The 26,646-nt window shown below is 40.7% G+C and overlaps 1 protein-coding gene across 3 annotated transcripts in view; it reads right to left on the bottom strand.

Moving 5' to 3' along the window:
• Positions 1-3,927: 3,927 nt before the first annotated feature.
• The window catches only part of EHD4 (EH domain containing 4), a 31,396-nt gene continuing 8,677 nt past the window's right edge, over positions 3,928-26,646 (bottom strand). For all 3 annotated transcript variants that reach the window (XM_075105641.1, XM_075105639.1, XM_075105640.1), the window contains exons 3-6: positions 22,890-22,987; positions 15,321-15,733; positions 11,074-11,238; positions 3,928-8,561 (exon numbers count right to left, since the gene is read on the bottom strand). In XM_075105641.1, coding sequence (XP_074961742.1) covers positions 8,025-8,561; positions 11,074-11,238; positions 15,321-15,733; positions 22,890-22,987 — 1,213 coding nt within the window. In that variant the 3' untranslated portion in view covers positions 3,928-8,024. The remainder of the gene's footprint in view (positions 8,562-11,073; positions 11,239-15,320; positions 15,734-22,889; positions 22,988-26,646) is intronic.

Raw genomic sequence — 26,646 nt, forward strand, 5'->3', positions numbered from 1 at the left:
TCTACTTATTTGAAATTTTATTTGTTTTCTTGAAATACAGTTCTCCTCCTCCTCCCACGACTCGTATGTAAATTCCCAGCTCCTCTCTAAGATGGGAAGAAATGTTTAAGGCCCCTGCCACAAAGAGCATAAAAGCAACAGTCACAGGACCAGCAGACGGTTGCAGATGAGGAGATCGCTACCCCCACTCCCACCCGTGACCTGAGTGAGGGCCGATTGCCGTGAGCTCTCCCAGGACAGCAGAGGCCTGGCCCTGCGGAGGCCTCCCTGGCCTTGCTGTCCAGGCAGCAGTGCTAGCTCCCCCCCGCATCATTGCCCTCGCCCACCTGCATGGAGGGGTTTGCCAGAGGGGAATACATTTGCACAGGTGGGAGCAAATGCCTTCACGTGCCAAACTGTCCCTACATAAAGCCATTCACAGCCCACAGTCCTGCAGCTAAATGAGCCCTTCATTGTACCAATCTACTGCATCCATGCTCTGAGCTGCCACTGAGCAAAGCCAGCTCTGATTTAAAAGCCATGTGGCCATACTCACGCCTGCTCTTTCAGAGGACCGAGTTTATTCACACGGCCCAGGTGAAAGGTTTGGCACAGCCCGTCAGTCTCCATTACATACGCTTTGCATACACCCGTTCCTGAAGGTGCGTGAAAAGCCTGTCTGATCTCTGCTAAGGAGAAGGCTCCCCAAATCTTAAAGAAAATATGTATGTTAAAAGCAAACACATGCATGACAGCTCAGCCCTGTTACTTCCACGCCAGAATCTCAAAACAACAAATATCTGGGCCTTGACCCTGTGGAGCAGAAAGGCAGCCACCTCTCAGGGCCATGGTCTTGTAGCCCACAGCGTGCCGAGCAAGCACAGAAACTAGCCCGCTGCCTGGGGCCAGCAGCCTGGGTACCACAGGTAGCCCTCCCCTCTGCTGCCCTCCCCAGCTCCAATAAAGAGCTGATGTTCAGTCTCAGCAAGAGAGCGTGGACACAGGTGAGGTGAACCATGACCCCAGAATACTTCCTAACCACATCTTGAATCACAGCAAATCTTACACCTCATCGTGGCGTAGAGGAGCTACGCCTTGGATACTGAGTACACCAGAAAGCAGCAGGCAGTCATTATTGCAAGAAGCTGTTTGCTCATTTGGGATACTAAGGATGAAGAAAAGTTGGGGAGTTAGTCAAAAGCAGGTTAGGAGAGGTGTGCAGATCTCCAGCTGTCAGTCTGCATAGATTCCCTGCTTTCACGGGCCCCTCAGCTGACCTTTGTCCCTGAACAGCCAAATACTTCTCTCCCCAAGGGGCAGCAGCTCACCGGCCCCAGGCACCCGCCGCCTGAACCCCACATACCTACCTTCCCAGTGCTGCTGTCACCAGCTGCCCCAGGGTGCCACCCACCCACGGGCAGGGGGGTCCCTGCAGATGGAGCCCCAGCTCCTCTTAAAGCTGAGCTCTGCCTGGGAGGATCTAAACCTGCATCCCGGGATGCCCGGTTGTTATAAACCTCAGCCTCTCCATGTTCTAGTCTGAACTAGAAGTTGCTTTTCGCTTTGAATAGTTGGCTAGCAGCGACGTGACATCAACAGGGAGCAGAATTCAAGCAGAACAGTTGAATTACATCATCCAAAGAAACCGGAGCCCCTCACTGCATTTGAAAAAAAGGACAGCTTAAAGCAAAATCAGATGGATTTATTTTTCCTGGCATGAAGAAGTTCAGTCATCTTTCTGAAACAAACAAAAAAAAAATACATGTTTGCTTGTTTCGTCATGAATTAAAGAAATTTTCTCCTTGGAGCTGTTTATATTATCTTGAAGCTTTCTTTCCATTTCTGAACCTCAAACAGTTAACATAAGACCTTCAAAGGCTTTGCGGGACAAACACATGGACAGACGACTTTAATTCTCCTTCCATTTCATACAAACATAGATAAACAGTTTCAAGTGACAGAAGAGCCTTAATGTTTTGAACATCATAGTGAAAATGGGCTTTAGAAATTGCTGCGCTGGCAATACCAGATCCAACTAGTGTATTTTTATCATATGGTTCAGACTTTCTTTTTTATTCATTGTTGCGGAGGAATACCACTGCACAAGGGCAAAACTACTTCTCCGTGACAGCTGTATTTTAGGGGGTCATTTGTATATTGGAGTGATAAAGCATTTAGCTCTATTTATCAATGAAACAAAATTGTGAGACTTTACATGCAGATTGGCTCCCAGCACCATGAGTGCCAGAGCACGGCACCCTGCCCCCCCACAGGGAGGGTGTATGCCATGGCATGCTCTCAGGTTTTAATCCCCCACTGCCCCAATCAGCAGATCACTGATTACAGCTACAGCTCTCTCCAGCCCAGCCTTCCCAGTTTCATGGTGAAGGCCACCCAGTCACGTGAAATGAGTGAAGGTAGCTGGCAAGAGACACAGTGTTGTATAAACAATTAACATTAAGGGTGCAAATTTTAGCAGACAAGAGATACGACAGGGTGGTGCAAATTGAAGAAAAATTGCCGTTACTCTCCATTGTAGGCTAAAATTGCCAAGCCCTGAACTTACTGGTTGGAGTTACATTGTTGGTTAATTTCTCACTTTCAGACTACACATGAAATTAATGCATTCTGAGAAAAAGTACAGAACAATCTGAAATAGGAAATCACTAAGCATGAGCAGCATCTTTCACCTGTTCTTGTTTAAAATGTTTTTAAAAAATTATCATCATGCATAGCAATCTCACAGTGCAGCTGAATCTGAAACACCATCCGGTGAGAGATACATACCATTCATGTAAAAAGAGCTACAATGAAATCTTCAGAGCTCCACACTGAAGTGGAATATGGGATGCCGAGCTAGCAACACCTTGGAAAGAACACGGACAAGCTCCATCTCAGAGAAAAAGAATAGGTGGGAGAACAAGTTAGACTGTTCATTTTGGTCCAGTGAATACTGGGAACTCATGAAAGTAATTGTGAGTCCACAGTCTATCACCAGGTACAAATCTGTGCTAGCATGAAGTTGTGTGGGGAAAGGGAGAGGAACCCATCTCAGTACCATGGGTCCCACGACAGAAGATATTTTTCTCGCAGAGGTCAGGAAGGCTGTATAGATGCAGGACTTCTTAACGTAATTGTGAAAAACCCGTAACGCCACCACCTGACTGTGTTTTGATCACAAGAGGTGTTTGCTGGGTCTGGGCATCTATTTCCAGAAGACAGCCCACTGCGATGGGTGCCAAGCAAAGGGAGGCACCTTCAGCAGATGTGGGTGTTCGTCCGTCTAAGCAGCGCAAGGCAGCCAGCTCCTTCTCCTGGGGCTCCCCACCCAGGTCAGGCAGACCAGCCCCAGGGCCAAGCTTTCTGCAAGCTCCCCTGCACTCACAGTTAGTACTTGCAGCGTGACAGAGCTGTAGGTGGCACAGTGTGAAGATGCCCTTGGATGTTTTGGGACAAACATATCAGCAAAGTACTTTTTACTAAATTGCTATTTAATTGACCCATATTTTTCAAGGTTAGTACCCGCACTGAAATTAAAAGAAGTGCCTCTCAGCTCAAGTTTTAAGCTTTCACCCCACACAGGAAGTTTTTGATTTATCTTCCATACTTGGACTTTAAGAAATTTCCACGCTTACACATTAAGAAACTCCAAAATCACGTTCTGCTATAAAAAGCTAATTATGGAGAGGTGCTGGAGGGTTTTTTTTCCTTGTTAAAATATAAATTTAATTCCGGAGTCAAGCCTCGGCATGAGCAGTATTTTCAGCAACAACTTCAAGGACACAGAAGAGAAATAGCCATAAGCTATTATGGATACATAAATCGAGGTGGGATAATAAGCAGCCTGCCAAATAGCTACTATGCCTATTGAGCCGTGAGTGGCAGGGTTACAAAATTCTAGCCACTGAAAGATTACCTTCCAGAAAGAAGCTTACAAAAGAAAATCTCTGGCAGTTCAATATTAGTTTATTAAATCAGCAAATTTATCAACACTTTCTAAAATTTATTACAAAGCATATTAAAATATATTACAGTATCTGCAAGGAATTTATTGTGTAATAAAAGTGCAACAATAATGAACTTACACCTTTGTTTGTCTAGTTGGGCAAACTGAAGCACACTACACAGATCGGGCCTTCCCTCAAAAATCATAGTGCCTTTGACGTGAAAACACAGTATTTAACAAAAAATATTAGAAAAGGTGAGCATGTGAAGTAGAAAACAAAGTTCATGTTCATTCTCTCAGTGCTAAGTTACACATCACATCAAAGCATATGCTTCAAACTCTGCTTGAATTCCCACAATATAGAGAGCCACCAAAGGGAGCGGACATGGTGAAGGGAAGGGAGTGAGAAGAAAAAGAGGGTACATTTAAAGCACTGCGGATGAATGATGTTGTTGAAAGTCAGGGACTGCATTCTGACGCTTTGAGACCAGGTTCCGCACAAATCCATACCATCCCCAACTAAGAACCGGGACCTCATGCTGACCTAAAAACCTCTGTAAACTCACCATTTTAAAGCTGTCACAGCTTTAAAAGGCTCTCACTGTCCTGCAGTCTGGTTATGAGCAGCAGCTCCACATTTTCTGTTCCAACCTACAACAAAATTCTAATTCATTTCTGTGGGAACAGAATTAGGGTTGGGAATTAAAACAGTGCTGCAGAATATTTGGAGAAAAGGTAAAAGCAGCAGTCTTTACTTTGGTTTATGGCAGCAGACGACACTAGTGGGCACTGATTTCACAGGATGAATTACTGAATTTTGAATGGTCTCGCAGCAAATGTAATCAAAATCCTAGGCCTAAAGTGGCTAAAAAATCCAACATCTTAGTTTTTCTTCAGCAGGGATTAGTAACATCAAACTGAACACCAAAGATGACCTCATACTGCTGTTCCCAGTAAGTACTCAGAGCACAATTCCATGAGAGAAGGTAATCCTGCTCACTTCTCGTGCTCCTAACACATGGACTCACTGACCCCACAGAACTTTAACCAAACTGTTGTGTGGGGCTGGTTTAACTAACTTGGGCTTGCCGAATCTGACAAGCCAGAGAGCCAGCAAGGCAAATGGAGTAGGCCCACAGGTCTGCGAGGAGGTAGTGAGACAAAAGATTCCTTCCCCTGAGCGACAGCAGCCTACTATATCAGTTTAGCTGTACAAGAAACTGCTGTTTAAAGTCTACGTGAAATGTACTTTATACCTATCAACTAAGTATGATGCCAGTGCACTGTACCACACATATCTAGAAATATATTTATGCATGTAGCTCTTCACACCAATCCTGAAACGCTTCTATTCCTCCAGATAAACAAAGAAAATCCACCTCTACTCCTGTACGTGCTTAGTGCAACCCCCTTCCGAATTCTACAGGAAAACAAAGCAGAACGTTTCAACCCCACCTAAACAAAATATTCTAACTTATCAAAACGATGCATTCTAATTTGTCTCCCCTAAGCCCAGGTCAGCACACTGTCATAAAGACTGAAGAATAGGTGGGTTTTCTCCATTTTGCTACCAATAAAGCTAGAAAAATACAATTAAATCACAGAGAAATTATCCTGCTCCTCTCACTGAAGGAGGATATTTCTACTAGCATAGGATCATGTGGCTCCAATGCATTTGGAACGTCAACCCTGGAAACTGCACATGGTGGGAACTCAAACATGGGTCCACCACTGGAACCCTGTGCTGCTAAATAAGCAAGGTCATTCAGACAGAGTCAGAAGATCAGCAATTTCCCAGATCCTCTAGGCTTTCCCCAACACAATACACAAGCTTGCTTGCTTTCTCCTGGTGGCTTTCCTTTCTAAGCTAGTAAGGCTGGTCATCTGCATATGAACTTGTTACTGACTGCAGACACTACACACAAACAAACATACATTACTCCTTCTGCAGCCTGTTTTTTTTTTTTAAACAGCTCCTGTTCAAAAATAAATTACATAGAAAATCAGTTACTCTGCAGATGTGCAGTTACACAGGAAGCCTCATGGTCAAGTTTCACAGCTCTACTGAAGTGCACAGAGACGCACTAAGGCTAAACTGGCTCCCAATTTAGGTCTAACAGAAATCAAGTTAGCACGCTTGAATGATAAGAGAAAAACCTAAGAATTTAAAAAAAAAAAAAAAAAAAGAAAAAAGGCAAGCAAGTCCTGAAGAACAACCTAACTACGCCAGTCTATCCCTGATACAGGCCCAGAAGCCTGGCAAGGTAAAGGTGTTCTTCTGTCATTACTTAAAATAGCTTCATTGTTTTCCCATGGTAGAGTCCTGGCAAAGTTCATGGTAATTTCACGTTAGAAAGATAGCGGAAAGATAAGAGGTCTGGAAAGATCTGAAATATTAAACCTAACCAACAACCTACACATGTACTATTTGAAAAAAGAAGCTGAGGCTCTTCTTAGGTCACCTACAAATCTGAACATGTAAGTGTGACTAAAATCTTTCTTATCTGGGAGACAATACCCAAACCACTTCCCTCCCCACCCAGACTGCAAGGATGCTACAACACTTTTTGGCTTGCTCTGTCTCAGAAGTCACTACTGCTACCACTTACTGAGACTCAACGAAAAAGTGCTCAAAGCTACAGTACCTTTGATGCGTAGGGTATCTCATACTACTAATGGAACAAGTCAATTCCTGCTCAAGTGCATAGAGCAAAACTGACTGCCGAGTTTGATTTCAGAAAAGAACTGGCCCTCCCTGAGAGACTCAAGTTCACAGGGCCAAAAATTAATATGCTTTTAAGGTACTGATAAAAATCAGCTGTAAGCAGCCGTTATGTTCAACTTTGATTGTGTTGCTAGAAAAATGAATGTTTATTAAGCATCCATTCCTTCCACGGATTGTTTTCAGTAACGGAATAATATCTGGAGGGACCAGTCTATCGTTTATTACAGTCAGTGTAAAGATTCCTGTTAGCCTCCCCATCTTTCAAATCTGCCACCACAGGGATTAAATCTCTCTTTTGCAGTTGTCAGCTCTATGTTGGGAAAAGAAAGAGTTAAAAGCTTTTCTAAAAATATTATATGTAAAAAAATACACAGAGATAACTGTATAATTACCTGTAAAGAGAAATTAAATAAAAATTAAAATTTCCCAAGACAAGTTTATGTGCTTTGAAGCGGCTGGCTTTGAGCAACGCATCTTTTCTGAACAGAACATTAGGCCTGATTTCAATGGAAACATGATTTGTTTTCATTTTTTTAACTTATGGAAACGTTCTGCTGTCACTTTGAACAATTCAGGAATTTATTGTCTGCAGAGCAGCTCAACTGAAGCCTCAAAAGAAACTCCAAATCCAAGGAACAAAGGAGATTCAGTTCTTCTAATGATAATACTGGGTATATAGTGCTGTAAAAAACTGAAGAAGCAGTTCTCCGGTTAACAAGACACAATGACGACAGATTGGAAGAATCGTTTTAGTATTTTGCAGTTCTAGCTATTGGTTTTTAAACAAGTCTGTTCACGTTCTGAGCATTAAAAGATCTCCCCATTACTCTTCTCCCTTTTTCTAACCCCCTATTAAATAATAAAACGAACAAAAATAAAATATCCTCTTATATCGGCCTTTTCTTAAGCTACAGAGATGCTGACATTCACTCGATGCCTGAAGTATGTTTTTAGTATAGAAAATGTTCCTTGCATAGGCAGGTGAATGTAACATTTGGAGCTTCCTTGCGCTATTTAAAATAGTTTGGAGAAACTTACAGTACAGTTGATAAGTATTTAGGTTTGGTGAAGGTCAGTGTTTTTCATACATGGTCTCTTCTGCTTTATGGTTGTAAGGGCAGCAAGACATGGAAGCAGGACTACAGAAACATTTTCACCTTACACTAGAGCTATACAAGGCACTTTTGATAAGCATGCCTGAGTGAAGGTCAGCAGGGACAGCTACACGAATGTTTCCCTGCTACCATGCTTCTAATTTCAGTAACTTGCGTGAAATGTGCTGTGAGGTTTAACAATCTAAGCCTAATTTCAAATTCTGGTGGTTTCAACACATTTGTTGAAAGATTTCCAAAATCCTCATTCTTCTCCTATTTTTCATTCTGCTGTCTGGAAAGGTTTCCTGTGAGATGGTGGCACCAGGTGGGAAGGTAGCGTGCCAGGCAGTTCATATCCATCCAGTTTAATCTTGATGAGATGTTTTGCTAATGCAAACTCCTCATCATCCAACATCCCATCACCATCACAGTCTGCAAGTTTCCAGATCTTCCCCAAGACACTGTTGGGTAGTTTAGAAGTTACCATCTCCTTCTTTGCACTAATCCCAGATATTTTGCCATTGATCGGTGACAGAGTGTAGAAAATCTCATCATAAGCAGGTTTGTCTTTGGCAACAACCCATTCGTCTTCATCAGCTCCTTCCTTAGCACCTTCTCCATATCCGTGGCCAAAAGGTCCTGCCATGGTGCCATCAAATGCTCCACCATGTACCACCTCTGTGGGCATATTGCTCTCTTCCTGTCTGATCAGGCTCATCAAGGAGGCAATTTTGTTGGCCAGCATGTTGTCTACAGCTTCAATTAACTTTGGTTTCAAAGAATGAAATTTAGCGAAGTCACAAGTCTCCAACAGCTCCTGTCAATGACAAAGGATTCAGCAGCAGTAGTTAGAAACATTTAACATTGAAGAGGTTAAAGAATGGGCTTCAAATTAAAATAATCTGTTAGCTTTTGAAGCAGTTTCCGTAACTGAAACTCCTGTTGAAGGAGAAGCAAAGCTGACACATGTACCACGCACCCAATATACTGATCAAACACACTAAGACAATTTTGCAAGTGTATGAACTCGTCTATTAAATTTTATTTACAATATGATTTTCAAACTGGAAATATGTAAAAACATGGCAGTTCATGAATGTTACCCAACAACTTTCCATTTGGTGATTTTTCCCAAATGTGAAAGCGTGCAGTAGGTCCTCAGTCCTGCTAGTGCTTATGCAAGCATTTAAAGTTAAAAATAAATCCAAAGTTTGCAGGGCTGATCTGATTTTATAGATTAAACTTCTTTGTGGTTCAGTCATGAAGAAGTGTCCTTTACCAATAAAGAAAAACTGAGCTGGGATAACAGCAGAAGTGCTTTTATAAAAGTGCTGCCAGAACTCATGAAGTCATATAGTCCCTGCCGAGTTTTCATCTCATACATAAACTCCTACTGACTGTAGCGAGATGTTTAACTAGGTGAGATGTGCATGTTTTACACCATGGAAAATTAAAAATGCTTTAGGCAATTATTAAATGATTTCTACATTCAAAATGCTAGCCGGGAAGACAGGGTTACAATGGGAACTTTAAAAAACCCCAAACAACCCCCCTAAAACCCATCTCAAAATGGTGTTAAACTGCTTTAACAAATGACATCTATCACCTTAGGGAGCTGCTCCCCTACATATCAGAACTATAATAATATGAACCCAAGAAACCTGAAGGACGGGCAAGTGGCTCTGCCCACACACAACGAACTTCGGATTTCTTAGAGGAAAACTGCCAACCAGCCACCATCACTCTGTCTGTTCAGGTGACATTTATACACAATCACCAGACCAGTCTGAATTTATGTATGCAATAAATCTTAGAAAGCAAAGGTCAAACCTGCTATCTGTTTTGGCACAATTTTATTTTCTCACAATTTCGCTCCTCATTACAGAAGTGACTGATCTCTGACGTATATATTTGCTGCCATCTACTGCTGAGGCTTAGTGACATGCACTATTGGTTTGATGAAGTTCCATTCAAACTTTGTTTCAATATTCAAACTGACAAGCGATCACCTCTCATTTTGCAACACCAACGAAAATGGCAAGGAAAGAAGTAGTCAACTTTTCCCACACAAGCCCTTTTTAAAGCCTAACTCATGAAACCCTTCCAACAATCCTGTGTGTGAAAACCTAGCTGAAAGAGATCTCGTGCTTCATCTACAATTTGCTGTCTCATGCCAATAATCGATTCCCAAGTTAAATATTTTGGTTCATAAAAGAAACTTGTGCGTCCCTATAGATACGTTAATCAGCCAGTGATTGGGGGCTTCATCTTTAATCATAAAGATCAGCCACTCTTTATGATTAACAGTGTAAGTGTACCACGTAAATTATTGGAATGATACACAAGTGTCAATCTGGAAAACATCCTCCATCACACTCATGACTAGCCCACGGTCAGACCAAACCACATGCTCCTGGGTCTCCTGTTCTTCAGCTTCCAAGCTGAATTATCTTCTCATTCAAAGGCCATTTAAGAAGCCTGTGATCTGAGATCCAAAAGTTGCAAATTGAGGCTTGAGGAATAAATTGAATAGCACTGCTAATACAACATTAGCTGTTCTTCCCTAGGACACTCTAAACAACCCACCTCAAATCAGAGGATAGAAATAAAAAGGTAGGAAAATGACAGAAAGTTGGTAGTAAGATTGCATAAAGTTCAAAAGACGAACAAGAGAGAAAAAGTGTTTAAAAATTAACACTAAGATTATAAATTGAGAACTTCTATCTCTTCTTCATAGAATACAAGCTCAAAAGGACAGGAAAAAACGGGAAGGCACCATTTTCACAAGAAATACATTTTAATTTGGATTTTTCAAGTAAAACATTGCCTTTATTACTCACTGGCAAACAGTATCAGTAAGAGCAAGAACAGAGTAGGGTAAAAATGAGTGACGTGACTAAGGATACCTTCACCTACACAAGTATAAGATAGCAGTACAAAAGCGATATAAATACGACATTCAGGACACAAAAGAACCAACAGCTTAACCCATAACCGTCCGCTGCCATTTTATTTGCACAAAACCTTAATACTATCTGCCATGAGGGACCAAATATTGACTAAAAGGACAGAAGGTCTGATTCTTTATGGCAATTTCTACAGTCCTGTATTAGCGGACGCACACTAAGCAAGTTACCGATTTTTTTTGTTCTGCACTGCTTTGAAGTCACGCTAACCCCATAACAGGCATGACTGATTGTCTCTTCAGCTGCTCTATTGCTTAGGACCCTAAACTATAATGCTGAGATACTCTGTCCTACCTTTTCCAATTTGGCATTCCTGTTGGAAAGTTAGTATTATTTCAGTGGAACTGTACTCTACCATCTTACCTGCATTTTCTTGACTTCAGGGAAGTCTCCTGCTGAGATATGGTATTCCCTTTGCAGCTGGATGTAGATCTCTGGTAATCTGCTGATGAGCTCCTTCTTCTTGTTCTCTTTTCCAAACACAGAGGGCATTTCTTTTTTCAGATAGCTGATTATATAAGCATGAACCTAAGAAGAAGCAAAACTGAAGTCAAGACTACTGTTTATCTACACTTAACATTGCTGTTCACCCAGGTCACAAAAAGAAACAGAAATAATGTTTCCCTAAGTCAGCTCAAGGATAAGATATTATCAACGATTGTTTCTGGAACTTCATGTTTACATGAATATTTATCAACTAGCTTTTGCTGCTTTCAGCATTCCTTTGAAGGGCAGAGAAAGCAAACACATTTAAAAGAAATACAGATGCATGCTTGCAGCTTAGGAAGCAGCATGGCACAACATTCTATCAGTACCAACAGTAAGAGAAAAAGCAAGGCGTCAAAACCACATCCGGACACTACATCCATGGATCATACACAGAGTGCCAGCTATACTGGTCTATCTGTCTCAATGGTAGAGATCTGTAACTCCGTTTGACTTGCCAGTTTTTGTGGGAAGCAATGGGATAACACCTCAAGTAATCCAAGTGTGCTAAGTGGCAGGGCTATCTAACTGAAGTGATACTGCATTCCTACCTATTTACGCCCAGAAAAGTGAGTACCTACAGTATTTATGAAGCCACCAGAGGATGACCAAGCAGTCAGTTTAAGAGCAGCATGCCATGGCTACCTTGTGAAGCCTTAGGGAGAAAAGCAGAGCCTTCCCAGCATATAAGGAAAGGCGTTAATTTAGGATGACAAGTCCTAAAACACACGGATACTCACAGAACTCTTACAGTTTCCCATCTGCTGTGATCAAGATAATCCAGCATTGCCATCAAAACATCCCTCCTGCCCACGCACCCTCCTTCCACTCTTACACTGAACCATTCACCTCATCCCCTCTTCCACCCCCTCCCACCACAAGGATCTGTGTGGCCACAGAGCAAGTGATCTGGTCCAGGACAGAAATGGTGGTTGCACTTCTTAACTGTGGTGAGTTCACTTATCCAGATCGTTGTGTGGATGCTGATACTCATTCTGCACACGAGAGGGAAGCACAAGGGCAGCCTTCTTCTAGAAGCCATGCACATCTATCGCAACTTGACATAATCAAACTGCTTTCCTAAGCTCTGACCTGGCCAGGACCACTGAAGTCAAATGGCCTCCACAACAGAATAAATCTTTACATAACTCAGGTCCCTCTTCATTAAAAAAGGATACAGCTGTTCCCACAACAGAAGTTACTTAAAATTTTCACACACACAGAAAGAAAAAAAATTTTAAAAAAAGAATGTCTGTCAAACTGTTGAGCAGTAAAAAGCTGAAATTTTGAAGACTGGGGGAAGACAGACTACCAGAAGAAAGCATCAGTAGAAAAATAAATTATTATGTAGATGTGGTGTAAGCATAATACTTAACACCTACCAAAACACAGCAGAATGTGCCTTATAGTATTCTGTACAAACCTTACATAATCTGTACAGGGGAAGTACTCTCCCATTCCTTTCCTTACTTATTTGGGAGGCTGTCATTTTATTTTACATTATACTATCATTATCATAATCATAATCATTATTATTATAATTACTATTTTAGTTATTAAACTCTTCTTATCTCAACCCATGAGTTTTCTTGCTTTTGCTCTTCCGATTCTCTCCTCCAGCCCACTGGGGTGGGAGGGAGCGAGTGGCTGCGCGGGGCTTAGTTGCCGTCTGGGGCTAAACCACGACGGAGGCTTATTGGAAACTGGGGGGAAAAAAAGTCCTCTCTGTTTTTAAAGAAAAGCAGTGTAACCAGTTTTTATTTGCACGTCTCAAGATCCAGTTTCCACACAACATTGCTTCCTCATATCTGAATACGTTTTAATTGCAGATAAATTTAAATTTCTACAGAGGAGGAAAAGAAATAAACATCATAAAGAAGCAGGGTTTCTGCATAAAACTATGAAATTTTCTAATGTCTATGTTTAAAATAATACTTCTAGTAAAACCAGAAAAGTATGTTTATAGTTCACAAGCACTAACAGTTTCACATGTGTATGCTAAGTGGTCTAAGGTCTGCCAGTATGCACATGTGTTTCTTGTAGATAAGAACAGCTCCCGTCTTCAAAACGGGATAGTGAGTCACAGGACTTAAAGAAAAAAAGCCTAATGCCCAAATTTGACAGCAAGTTAACAGTTCACTTTTGTTTTCAATTGCTGTACGTGTTTTGGAAGAGATCAAGAACAGAGTGGCACAGAAACGGGAAGAAAAAAAACTCATGCAATGCTATAAAAAATTATTTTTGAGTGTCAGTACTTTAAGTTCAGTTTGGACAATAGAAAGATGACACCGGAAAGATTACATTGCTGCTTTCCTGCTGATAAATGGTTTATTCCACTTCCACAACTGTCTAATTAGCTTGCCCCATGAGCATTGTATTTTGTATTCACCTTTATCCATTTTTATTTTACATTATCTAGAAACACCTGAAGATAAACCATCTCACACCTTTCCACTTCCAAAAGAATTGTAACAAATGAAAGCAAAAAGCTGCCAACAACATCCACAAAACCGACGGAGAACATAGCAACTTTTAACACAACATCATCAGAAATGTGATTTTAAATGGAATTTTCAAAGCAGTAACCACTACAGCGTGCCCTAAAGCTCAGGCCACCAAAAAAAAACTTTAAATGTATCATTATATTCAGAGAGTTAATTAAGCCAACATAGGAAGTGGTATAAAGCCCCACACAACTATTCTTATATCAACGTACATGCATTTTGGCTTAGAAGCCCACATGAAAACATGTTCCAAGACAATCTCATTAACTCAACTCTCATTCTGTTTGATAACTGCATAGGAAATTAGAATTTGGCTGGTACCACCAGCTTTCTCCCTAAGTATTTCTGACGTTAGTTTTCCTTCTTTTCCGATTTTGCAAATGTTAAATTGTGATTGATTCACCAATTTTCATTTTGTTCTTGAGTTTTTCAAAACAACAAGAAGCTTGGCAGTGCTTTTTAACTATTATTCTAACAGCAGCAGCGCTACAATAAAAGAAACTCACTGGAAAATCAGAGAAACAGGCGAAGAAATACTTCAGGCTGCAACTAGCTTATTCTAGTCAGCCTGAGAGAAGACAGGACAGATGAAGCTAGCGTTGTTAGGCAGGGAGTCTGAAGATTAGTGTGAAATATAACCAGATGGTTTTACAAAATAAGTAATTAAAACTTGCTGAGAACAATTCACAAAGCTTTAAAGTGATACCCACTCATTCAAAAATACCTAGAGACCTATCAAAAAAATTAAACAGGTTTTCAACAGTCAGCTGTAGACAGTCACACACACTAGTTAGCAACTGTAAGTTGCACACAATGCATGTACTCCTCCAGAGCTGAAAACAAGGGAAACAGTGACAGGGGCTACCTACAACGGGACATGTAACTCATGTTTCTGGATAATGAGACCTGGGTTTTTCTGGGTACGATGACACAAAGTCTGTATCACCCAAGTGTGTTTGTGACTAGGAATGAAGAAGATGTAATTCTGAGAGGCTCAAGAGTTTCAATCTAATGCACAAGCACCTTTCCAATTCATCAGTATTTATGCTTCAGCAAGAGCGAGGCTTTTAATCAATCTATATTCCAAGGTATAACATAAGTGCATTTAGGCAAAGTGCTTTTCCAGAGCAGCTGACTGACAGTATGCATTAAGGCATTAATACGCAAAAAAGCATATGGACAGTTGCACGGGAATGGTTTTGGTTGTGGTTTTTTGCCCCCACCCTCCCTTTTTTCAAGTGTTCTCTACACACCAGCTGTTGTTAAAAAAAAAGGTGGTTTATCTTCAAAAAGTAACATGAGTATTACCTTGCTGCACAGTGTAAAAAACCAAACAATTCACTCCCCTACCAAGCAAACAATAGCTTTAACAGCCTAAAAAGCATCAAATCCCTTCTCTAAAGTTAGGGAGGCATGCCAGTACAAGTCTCAATTCCCTCCTACTTGCTTCTATATCTTGAGTGGCTATCTCTTCCTTGAAAAAACTGACAATTCAATCCATTTGCCAAAAAATATACAGTTTCTAGGTAGAGAAAGACTGAGAAGGGTGAGAAAGGACACAGTGAAAGAGACACAAGAGACTGCTCAATCAATTCATTCAGGTTTTTTCTCTTTTCTTACCTTTGCAAGTCTTGCTCTCTTAATGAGATCATTAAGTTTCCGCACAGCAGCCTTTTGCGGGAGACTCTGAATATCCTTGAAGAGATCCTGTGCCTCGGCTTCAAAGAGTCTTCGATTCTCTGTGTTCTGGAGAGGATGGGCCCAGAAGGAGCCAATGTAAACCCGCAGCACCTCTGGAGTGTTGATCACCTTTCCCAGGGACCACATGAGTGCACCGTAGACCCTCATCAGCTGCTGTGTGTCCACTTGGTCGGCCTTATTAAGCACCACTCGAATCTTGTCATCCTGGCCCCGGAATGACTTAATAGCCTCTGAAAACTCATCAGATATATCCAGCTTATGGGCATCAAAAAGGAGGATGATGCGGTCGACTCTCTCAGCAAACCACTGGAGGACTTGACAGAAGTCGTAGCCTGAAGGAAGAATACACTATTAAGTCCTACCATTCAGAAAAGCCAGTCTCAGAGAAGGTAGGGCTGGGGTAGAGAATAAGAGGACCATAGCGTCTACCTGGGGGAAAAGAGGAGATGGACCACCGGGAGGAGAGTGTCTGCAGACAGTGAGGTCAGGTCAATGGTATCCCCTAAATTTCCTTAGACAGGTCTCACTATTACCACTTTTTGTTTTTATCGCTACCTTTCCCTCCACCTCTTACATCACTATCTTTTGTGCTGCTGTGAGTTACCATCTCCCACCCGTGTTTGCCTCTTACCAGGTGTTCTGGTTCCAGCAGAGCACCCAAGCTAAGCAGGTCTGTGGGTTTCATATCACAAGCTCTCTTAATCCCTGTTAACCCTGGCCACTTTGGTAGCACTGCCTACTTGTGCTAACAAGGAAAACAGCGCATGTGCAGCACTCCAGTGTAAGTCAGCAACCAGAAATATTTGGATTTTAAAACCATTTCCAAACTCATCTCTCCTTGCATTGCAACACTTGCTGTTATTTCTGCCACAGGAGACTCAGAGAACCAATTTACAAGTAACATGCCTGTGCCGCTGATGGCTTTGGGGACATGACGGGTTACAGAACATGAGCAGTGACCTTTCTGAAGATCTGAAACAAATTTTTTGATGTTCTAAAGGAAAGCTATTTGTAGCACCCGTCTGAACTCTTTTAGAAGAGCAGCTGGTACCTAAACCACGCAACAAACAGCATTCAGGAGCTCCTTATTCAGAAGTGACACATTAAATCCGCAGTCAGTCACCACTAGTGATGTGGCATTGGGCTTGGCGTGGATGTGACTCATCTTGTTTGAGTAGGAACAGCAAAATATGAGCTGGGAGTTGACATCGCACCCCTCCTCTTCCTCTCAGAAACAAATCACAGCTAAAAGAGGGAGCAGTCAAAATACAAGGTCTGGTATAAAGTAACCCAAACAAAATCAACAGTTTTGTTCCCCGCAGCATATATTTAAACACCATCAGCAAAGAAAGCTCAGTTACTACCAATGAGCCCTCCAGCCTGTCTTGGGTCATTTCTCAACTGTGCAAGATACGGCTTTAGAATTTCAATCCCCCAGCAAAGAAAACCCACTTAGACTACTCATACAGGAACCAGCCATCCAAGCATTTCATACACCTGGTCCAGATACAAGCAAAAGACCCTTCACTCCTCATTCTCCCTATCATCTTTTAAACAGTACAAATAGAGTATGGGGACATTGTAAAGTTGGTTAGCTTTTCTTAAAACAACACCGGTTCAGTCAAGTCATTATTTGTTATACCTTCGAGTTGTTGGTCTTTAACAGGGAAACCAAAAGTAAATCAGCTTTTCCTGCTTTCTAGTAGAATCTGACTAGGGCCAACATCACAAAAAGTAGACATACATGAACGTAAGAGCAAAAAATGGTGAACCCAAGATTTGTCAGGGAGCGTACTTGTGCATGTTTAGCAACGTAGGAAAGAACTCAGTCTTAAATCTTCTTTTTAAAAATTACAAATCACATACGAAATGAAATCCAGAAATTCTAGTTAACAGTAAGAAAATGTCCCAGTCACCTGCCTTCCCTCACCCTCCCAAAAAACAGAGATAAAACTTCACTAAAAATTCAGCACAGACACATCAAACAAAGGAGAGGGCTATGTTAAAAAGGTATTATTAGGATCCAAAAGGATGCAGGTCAGACTCATCAACTGGCTGAGCCAGTTAAAAAAAGCCAACATAACCCTTCCCATTAAAAGGACTGCTTTGTAAGGAATGCAAAATCCAGCCCCTTTACAGATAATGCTGCTCTGGTACGTCCTTTCCTGTGACCAGTTCCCGAAGGGCTGAATGTGAGACGGAAGATGGGGGCAAGGAGGAAAGCTGCACAAAACTCAGCTGGAAGATAACTCTTCTCACTTTACACTAATAATCTCATCAAAACCAGTACAAATAATATACCTTTATAAATATTTAGCAGGGAAGAAAGGGAGAAGTGAGATCTTGTAAGTCGCTTCCCTGTCAAAACATAGTTGCAACAGTGCGCAAATCTGAGCTATGCAATATACCTGTTCTGATTTCACTCATGTAGAAGGAAGTAAGCTTTAAACGAAATACATAAATTTGCAAAATGAAGCAAGTTAAATCTTACTAAGTTTTCAAAAAATGGATATGTGAGAAGGTGACTTGTAAGGCTGGTTAAATAAATATACAAATTCACATCACACATTTGATGTATTTTGCACTGTAAAAACAACTGTACAGTCAATAAGTGTATGTTAATTAGCAATAAATTTATTTTACATTTGAATTAAATATTACTGAAACATTTGCTTTGAGAAAGAAAAGTCCGTCTGTTGAAAGTGCATAAGAAAAAGACCTCAAAAAAAAATCGAAAAAAAAAAATCTATTCATTTTAATGAAAATTTCTCATTAGAAGTGAACATATTTTATATACAGATTCAGCGGTTACACATGCTCTGTGCATGACAGCCACCAGCCATACTCAAAGATACAGCTGTGCAATTGTGCAGTATGAGCATGGGTCAAATTTCTGTGCAGGTTTGTAATAAAGATTTAAGCAAACGGTAGGCTTTCCCTTGTGGGTCCAAGGTAAATATCTCCAACTTGCCCTAATACCACCTCCCAAAGTTTTTGCAACTCAGAAGACAATTAGGGAGGCTCGATGGGCTCACCCTGCCTATGAGCACAGACAGGCAGAATGTCCAGTTTTGCTCCCCCGGGGCTGGTGCCACTGGCACAGCAGAAGAGGCACCTCTCGGATGAACGCTGCAATGAGGAGCCTCCAAGCTCAAAGAACAGTACCTGCTTCCCAGACGAGTCGGGGTGGGCAGAGTGCTGGAGCGATCCCACCTGCCATTGCTGCCTGAGGACCACAGCCAAGGCTACAACACGCTATTTGGACACGGACAAGAGAAGCCTTTCTCCCATGCCTAATGCTTTGCCACAGTTGAGCATCTAAACTTCACAGTCTTTCATATGGAGCCCAGTCCCACATGGAAAGGTGCACTTCTTGCTGTCCGGGGTGTAAGTTTCCAGTTATGTTAATGAAAGCCTTTCTCAACCCAGCACTCCTGGATAACCCTCTTACTGCACTCCCGGTGGTGGACTAACCCTAAGGACAACCAACGTACAGTGTCTCACTGCAAGACAAAGCCTGACACAATGCTGCCACTATATACATTGCCTTATTTAATCTGCTATTACATTTTCACAAGCCACAGTCAGCTGAGAAAATTACCTGTATTTAAGTAACTCCAGTTCTAAAAATGCAACTAACCAATACCCTCCATTCTCCTCTCAGCTACTTCCCCATACTTCTTGAAACCCCTGCCTTCATGCTGCTCAGTCATGAACCAAACCGCCCCTCCCTTTCTAAAAGCACTTCCTCCCCCCACCCTGCCAGACGATGCTTCTCCTTCCTCCTCTCCTTACAGCCATTGTTCCTTCTAAGTCTTGCAAACCATACGCACATTTCTGTCTGATGTGGCCTTTGTGAACGTCACCGGTGATGCAGAAGCAGCACAGAGACAGGCATTGTCTGACCAGGGACAATGCTGGCACAGTCTGCGCATTCTCCTCCAGCCACTTACACAGCCTCTGAACTGACAGGCAGGAAGCTTCTGGCACGTCCTCCTGCCGACAACAGGACTGGGAAAGGTGTGTCAAGAGAGACAGCTCTGAATGTAGCGCTCTTTGTATATTTTTGACCCTTCAGAAAGCAATCAGCTCCTTCATCTGTGGCCTGGATGCTTTCCAGAGTTATAAATAAAACATGAGAAGTAGCACATATCCTGTATTTTTACGTAGTCCCTTCACTGGTTTCCTGCATTTTAAAACTGAAAGTTAACATTTGATTGCATTGTTGGTCTCAGAAGGCTTCACCCTTACTCCTAGTGATACCTGTCAAATTCTATCATTATGCAGGTGTTACACCCACTCATAGGTAAATAAATAGCTAAGCAGTTGCTCATGGGAAGATGGAAAAACACCCCAACAGCAAGGACTGAAGGTTTTACACTGAGGTCCTGTAAAGTTGTTCTGCCACCAAACACATTAAAACTTGACCAATGAGAAAAGATGCCGCTCACCAATGTTAGAAACAAGCTAAACTTCTAGAAAGGTAACTTAAAAGGTCAGACATGAACAGATGCCAATAATGTGCAGAATAGAAAGCATCTAAGAATACTTATCAGGTGTTATTAAATGTCATATTCCATTACTGAATTATGAAAAACCTCATCTTGTATATATTATTTAGAAAATAGCAGCAAGATTAGTAAGAAAACCAGAAGTTTGAGAGAAATAGAAAGAAAACAAAACCTTACAAAATTTGCTGAACTATAAAATTTCAAAATACGAAATTGTGAAACTGTCAGAAAAGAAATTCTGAAGAATCACCCTGTATATTTAGAATTCTCCTGGCAAGCACAGAAAAGTATCCCTATGCTTGAATCTATGATCGCCTACACAATGAAAGGAAATGGCAGTTCCACAGCAAAGCACACCTTTTTCAGTGAGAAGCAGCTAGTGAATTTAAGGGGTATCAATACACATTTCGTAGGAAAAATAACTTTGTTGGCCTGAAGGTGTATAAACAGAATCTTCTCTGATGGACACACGAATAGGGACAGCATGAAACGTCTTGTAGAATCCTGCTTACATTTGTACACAGCGATTTAAAAAGTAATCTAAGCAACTCAAACTTCAAAACATGCTAAATTAGACTTGTCACATAAATATGTTGAAGTTAGTCTCCTTCGGTAAGCAGGTCAGACAGGCTTTGCTGTGTGCAGCACCACAGGACAAGTCAAGTTTGTACTCCACAAAACCACCTGTTTGGAAACGGCATAAGCAGCCCAAAAGTCACATACAGGAAATGTAGCCAACAATGCAGTATTTCAGACACGGGTGAGCGCAGTATTGCCTAATCATAAGAGCATGTAATAAGTTCCTACAGTGACTTGTAGGTACTTCACGTATGCTGACGTCTAAGTATATGAAACCTTAAACCTCGGCAGCAGTTGCCCTGCAAGCCTAGGCCACGTTGAGAACAATGCTCTAAAGCTGACTCCCAAAACCTTATTTATGTACAACCTCACTTGTTAAAGCTAAACGGCATATAGGAGAACCACATTTGTGATGAAAGAACTATGTCAAGTTACATATTCAAGACAACCCTTAACACATTGAAAAAAAATTCATGAAGTTCAAACTCATCAAGTTAAAGGCTGGGAAACAGGTAAGAGTTTAAGGTTATCACTGAACATTGTCAACTTAGGTGAAAGTCTACCATACCAAAGGGCAGACCAGCTAGGCCATAAAAACAATTAGTAAGGCACATACCATCAAGAAATGGAGTTTCTGAACAATAAAGGAAAAACAGTCATGTTTTGTTAGGTCACAAGAGCAATTCTAGATGGCAGTGAAGAGCCGCGGTCCTTTAAGCACCGCAGGGCTACCAGTGAAAGGTAACCCTGAGTGAAACAACTCTGTCCCACACATGAAGTCTGGGACTTCCACAGCAATCCCTAATGGTGTTGAATTTTGTCACACAATTTCTCACTTTTTCAGTGGCATATTAACATGATGCTCTAGTCTTCTGCTTAGTTCATATTCACTGCCATGTTATGGAAGTGGCAACAGATACTTGAATGCTGCCAAGCATCATTTCCCCTTGATACAACAAGCAGAGAGGGAGAAAGATGCACCTAATTTGTCTTAATGCTGGAAAAAGGGAGCTGGAATCCACAACGGAGAAGCAGAAATAGGAGATTTAAGACCAGCTTCGATTTTATCAGACTCTCTGCGTAAACTGAGACTTAAACATTTTTTGGACATCTTACGAGAAGATTTTTCAGGATTAAAGATCATTAGTTATACATTTGGTTATTTCTGCCTAGAAATAAGAGTGCCAACATGCAGTATTTGTTTTACTCATCTGGTTTCACAACATTCAAGCCTTTGCTTGCACAGATGAAGAGCACTCATGCTGTTCATCTCTACTAGTTCACCAAATGTATCACATACACGAAAACACAGTGCTCTCACCATGATGAATGCTCTACATGGCTGTATGAGCAATGAAGAGGACAAAAAAACCCACATTCCATCTCTGAACAAAGAATCCAGAGACATCTAGTAGACCAGTTTACTAAGCAAGCATAGTTTAGATTACAGTCCTAAGAAGTTAGCCTCTTGTTCTGTCAGTACAAGACAAGACTATAGTTGCACAGCTGCTATATATTGTGCTCATCCCAGGATTTCCTCAAAAAAATCCCAGGTGTGATATGTTAAAGAACTGATTATTTCTCCTCCTACAGACATGAAACACCCAAGCTCCCATTTCTTAAGCAAAGGTCTGAAAACAGAGGGCAGCATAAACCACACACTGGATCACTACCATTTATAACTCCACAGAAACCTCTGACCTGCACTTAAATGCAGCTGAAGGAAACAAGGAAGAAAGTTATTTACCTTACGCTATTTTGTTTTAATAGTTTCTCAAAGACAGGCTAACTTCTTAAACAGCATGTTAAAAACAGGGTTCAGTTCTTTGAATTTTCGTTTTATTAAAAATATTTTCATCTCCTCTTCCTCTGGCTACCTTAACTCTTCGGACTGAAAATTATATTATTGCATGACTGTGCAACCTTAAGAAGTAACACCAGCAGCGGTGCCTACAATATAAGCACCAACCCCTCAGTTTTTAAAGATGACCAGCTTGAAGAGCTATAGGTATTACAAAACATGTCTTCATTCATGAACTTCAATACTTATGAGTCTATTCATTATTACTTTGTGGGAAGCAATTAAAATTATGGAAATATGGCTTTTTCTAAGAGTGTCAAAGCACTTACTAGTCAGACCATGGAACCGTAGCCATTTACAGCCATAGCAGCAGGATGACAGAAATCCCAACCCCACTAGTTTTCAAGAGAAAAAATTCCAAACCCTATACCCAGCCTTAAAACATGGGTTTAATAGGCTTGTAGTAAGAAAGTTTGGGACACACCACCACTCAATACCATTACAACAGGCCCCCAACAGGTCAAGGTGACAACTTGCCCAGTACAGCAAGTCCAGTACTATTTGTGAGCTCAGCTATTTTCAAGCCCTGCAACTCACCTCTGCTTATCCGCTGCTTCTCTCCAGAGAGAATGCCAGGGCTGTCGATGATGCTGATGCTCTTCAGTACCTGGTTGGGTAACTGAGAACACATGAACCTGCAGGAAAGGTGGAAGGAAAAAACCTGACATTAATAACAGCTCTAGCTCACACATAGATGTCCCTTGAGAGCTCCCCTTTATGTACCTGCTTTTAGAATGACTCAAGTGAGATTTTAAAGTTTCTGAAGTCCTAATGAACCCATAACGTTTGGCAACAATACAGGTTTAAGAAAACAAAAGGTAAACAGAGAGCTTGTCATAAAAAAGAAAACATAGGAAAACTTTGTAAAACCCTATGTTTAAGTGCTGATAAAATTCCAAGTTTTGAAAGAGCTGACAACATGGTTGTCTACTTAAGCAGGGTTTGCGGAGGACTGAAAATGACAGTATTTCTCCCACAAACTGAGCAAAAGCTTTCACACTGCCAGAACCAAGAGTTCAAAATACACACAAATTCAATGGTGGTATTATGAAAAATAAATAATTCACAAGGCCTCTGGGAATAGTGCAGAACACTTCATGTGTTAAATGCAAATTACTCTGATGGTTCTGGGATAGTTCTTGACTGAAGAACTTAATCTCCCTTCATCATAAACTGCCTTTAAGAGATTTGCATAAGAGTTTAATCTTCTTATCGGGTAGGAGCTGAAGACCATACTAACAAGCACACAATGTAACCTACTCTCCTCCTGTGAAGCTGCCCAGAGGCAGCCTAGCAGAGGGTTAAGCCGCTGGCTCAGGCTGTAAGCTTACCTCAAGAAATAGGCTATCACAGACAGCAAGTTTTAACCATGCCAAGGTCAAAAAAAAAAACTTTAAGACCAAAGATAATCTGAGTTAGGAAGAGTTCAGGCAGTCAAATATCAGATATGAAATGTAAGATATATCAAAAATTGGAAGCTATTGTTGGACAGATAACGATCAGGTGATTCAAAGGAAATCAGGAAGAAAAAAAATCCTTGCACCTCACTTCACCTTGGTTTTCAGGTGACCCTATAGTAACAAGCCTGTAACAAAAGCACACAACCCAAGAGGGGATAAGGAAACAGCAGCTACTTTGGCCTGATGAAATCTCAGCATATGTAAACAGCACTAGCGTTTCTCTTTGTGTTTTTTTGGTTTTTTTTTGTGGAACACCAGGTGTAGAAAATACTGCATATATGAAACAAACTCTTCCACTAAGGCTAATTTTCTACTAGCTTAAGAGATGTTTTTGAAAGAGTAGTGAGGTACTATTGAATAAAATAATATTTTTCAACTTTCCAAAACCTAAAGGAGACACTATGTTAAAGCAAACACATTTTATGGAAGCATAGCAGATGTGCATAAGTGACAAAATATATTTCACCATGTCAACCATTACAAAAAAATACATCACTAGTATGTACAACATGAAGTAGCTTTCATAAATATGGAAGCATTAAACTGAATTTTCTTATGTTTTTTCTTTTTGCTTGATTTCAACCTTAGAAAGCCCAGTACTGTTCTAGTATCACTGAGATGTTTCCAGGCCTATCTTACAGGAAGACAGGCACCATTATTTCAGCTAAACAATACAGCCGTATTTTGACTTAGGCACCACCCAAACTGGGACAGCTGGAAAAGGCTGTGCAAGAAAGCAGAGAGCAACAGACCTCAAAGACGATGAAGCATTCACAGCAGTCATTAGAGGCAAAGGGAGGAGGAAAGCATGTAGGAAAAGGATACGAAACAAAAGGATAAACTTAGAATTAACTGGCTGTAGCTTTTACAATATAACCATAATCTAAAGACAACAACAGGTTAAAAATCTTACATCAAACTAATATTTCAGACAATTTAAAACTCTAATGCTAGTTGCATTTGAACATCTCTTTTTGACATTGAGACTTGGCTCTGAATCACTATTTCTTACATGACCTGTATAAAGCATGATTTTAAGTTGCGTGTCATAAAAAGCAAAACTACATACTATCTACCTAAATGACAAGACATTCACAAAAAAGTGTTATAAAAATAGTCAGATGACTGTATCTGCTTATGACACATTAGACCTTTGATACTGTCATGTTTTTCATATTATTATAAAACTATTGTTAAAGAAAGCCAGCAATATTAAGACTATCTTTGCAAAAATAAGTGACATTGTTTGCAAAAATGAAATCAGCAATTGTGTAATCATGTCAAAAAATTTTTTTTTTAGATTAACTTTGGATGACTCAAAGAATCTAGTAAGAGTTTATACTCCTTTTTGTGTCCATTCAGATACCTGTTAGAATAGAGCAGGCCCATGTGTTTCATCTCAGCAGCACTAACTTATTTTCCTGATCTTCTGGTATACTGCAATATTCTTTCTTCACTTACTTTAACGAGCATCCAAGGACACACTAGGCCCTGTCACCATCACCTTCACCCCACAACTTTCTTTGAAAGTACAGAGGAGAAATAAGAGACAAGTTTCTACAACCAGGAGCCTTACAGTCATCTATCACAAGCAGTGAGATACAGGGGGAAATAAGAAGGGGTCATGGAAAAAAGGGAAAGGTACCATCAATAAATTAATGCGGCTAATTAGTAAGTACAAGCCTTGATTGTGCTACATGTGCTTGTCTGGTTTTAGTTTCTCCATTACCTCAGCCACTGTTTCCTTTCGTGCGACCTTTAGATGTAAAGGGCACTTGACTTCACAATCTTAAATGTCCATACCCTCATAAAAGTAATACCTTAAGTTTTTCCACAAAACAAAACACTAGGACTGTGAAATCATTAAAAAAAAAGGTAGGGCTGAGGAGAGAAAAGTAGAGAGAAATCTATTAAGACAGGAATGAAAAATGTAATATTGGGTATGAAGCATTGTCGCTGTCAGCATGGCAAATGAGAGAAGGCAAAGCAAAATATGTAGCATGATCACAGGTAAAGATGACAGGAAGAAGTTACTCAAAGATACGGAAATAAAGCCTAAGACAATTTCACCTGGGTAAAGTAGGAAAGACGAATGAGTGTACATTTTTGAAAAAGCAGCAATATGACCAGCGTGGCAGACCAAGCATGGGGCTAGGGGAGTATAAGCACCTAGATCTCTGCTGCAAAACTGAGTAAATGCGAATGCTGGGGAAGATAAGGTTGCTTACAGCACTGCAATATAACAATACCACAGTCACCAAAAGAACTGGAATAATTCAGTCTGTTACTTTGAATGTACATCTTTTTAGTTAGCAAATAATCTTGCTTGCCCAAGATTCAGGATCTGACGCAACTAGCTAAACAGATGATTTAGCCAAAAAATTATGTAACCCATTCACCCAAACAAACATTTAGTATTATTACATGTTCTGTGTCAATATTTAAATATTATGCAAAATACTATTTACAGCATAACTATATTAACTTTTCATAGAGAATACAACCATGGGGAAAGAGAGAAATACAACAGTGACCTGGAGGACAAGACTTAGCCAATAATCTCACAGAAAAGGGTCTTGGACCACAAAATTGTTATTTAAAATGGGACTTGACTGAAGCTTCCCACAGCACATGTGCTTATCTCTCAACAAAGTGATAGCCAAGACAATTATAAGCAGCTATAAACTTTCTTCTGTGAATAAGCACAGACAGAGATAAGACTGCACATGACAAACTTTTAACACATGCCAGTGTTTATTGGCCAAACAGGAAAGTTTATTGTTAAAAGAGAACCAATTTAGATTAACTGGCTTGCAAAACCAGGCCTCCATGTC

The sequence above is a fragment of the Phalacrocorax aristotelis genome, chromosome 10 (assembly GCF_949628215.1).
Source record: "Phalacrocorax aristotelis chromosome 10, bGulAri2.1, whole genome shotgun sequence".
Classification (NCBI taxonomy): Eukaryota; Metazoa; Chordata; class Aves; order Suliformes; family Phalacrocoracidae; genus Phalacrocorax; species Phalacrocorax aristotelis.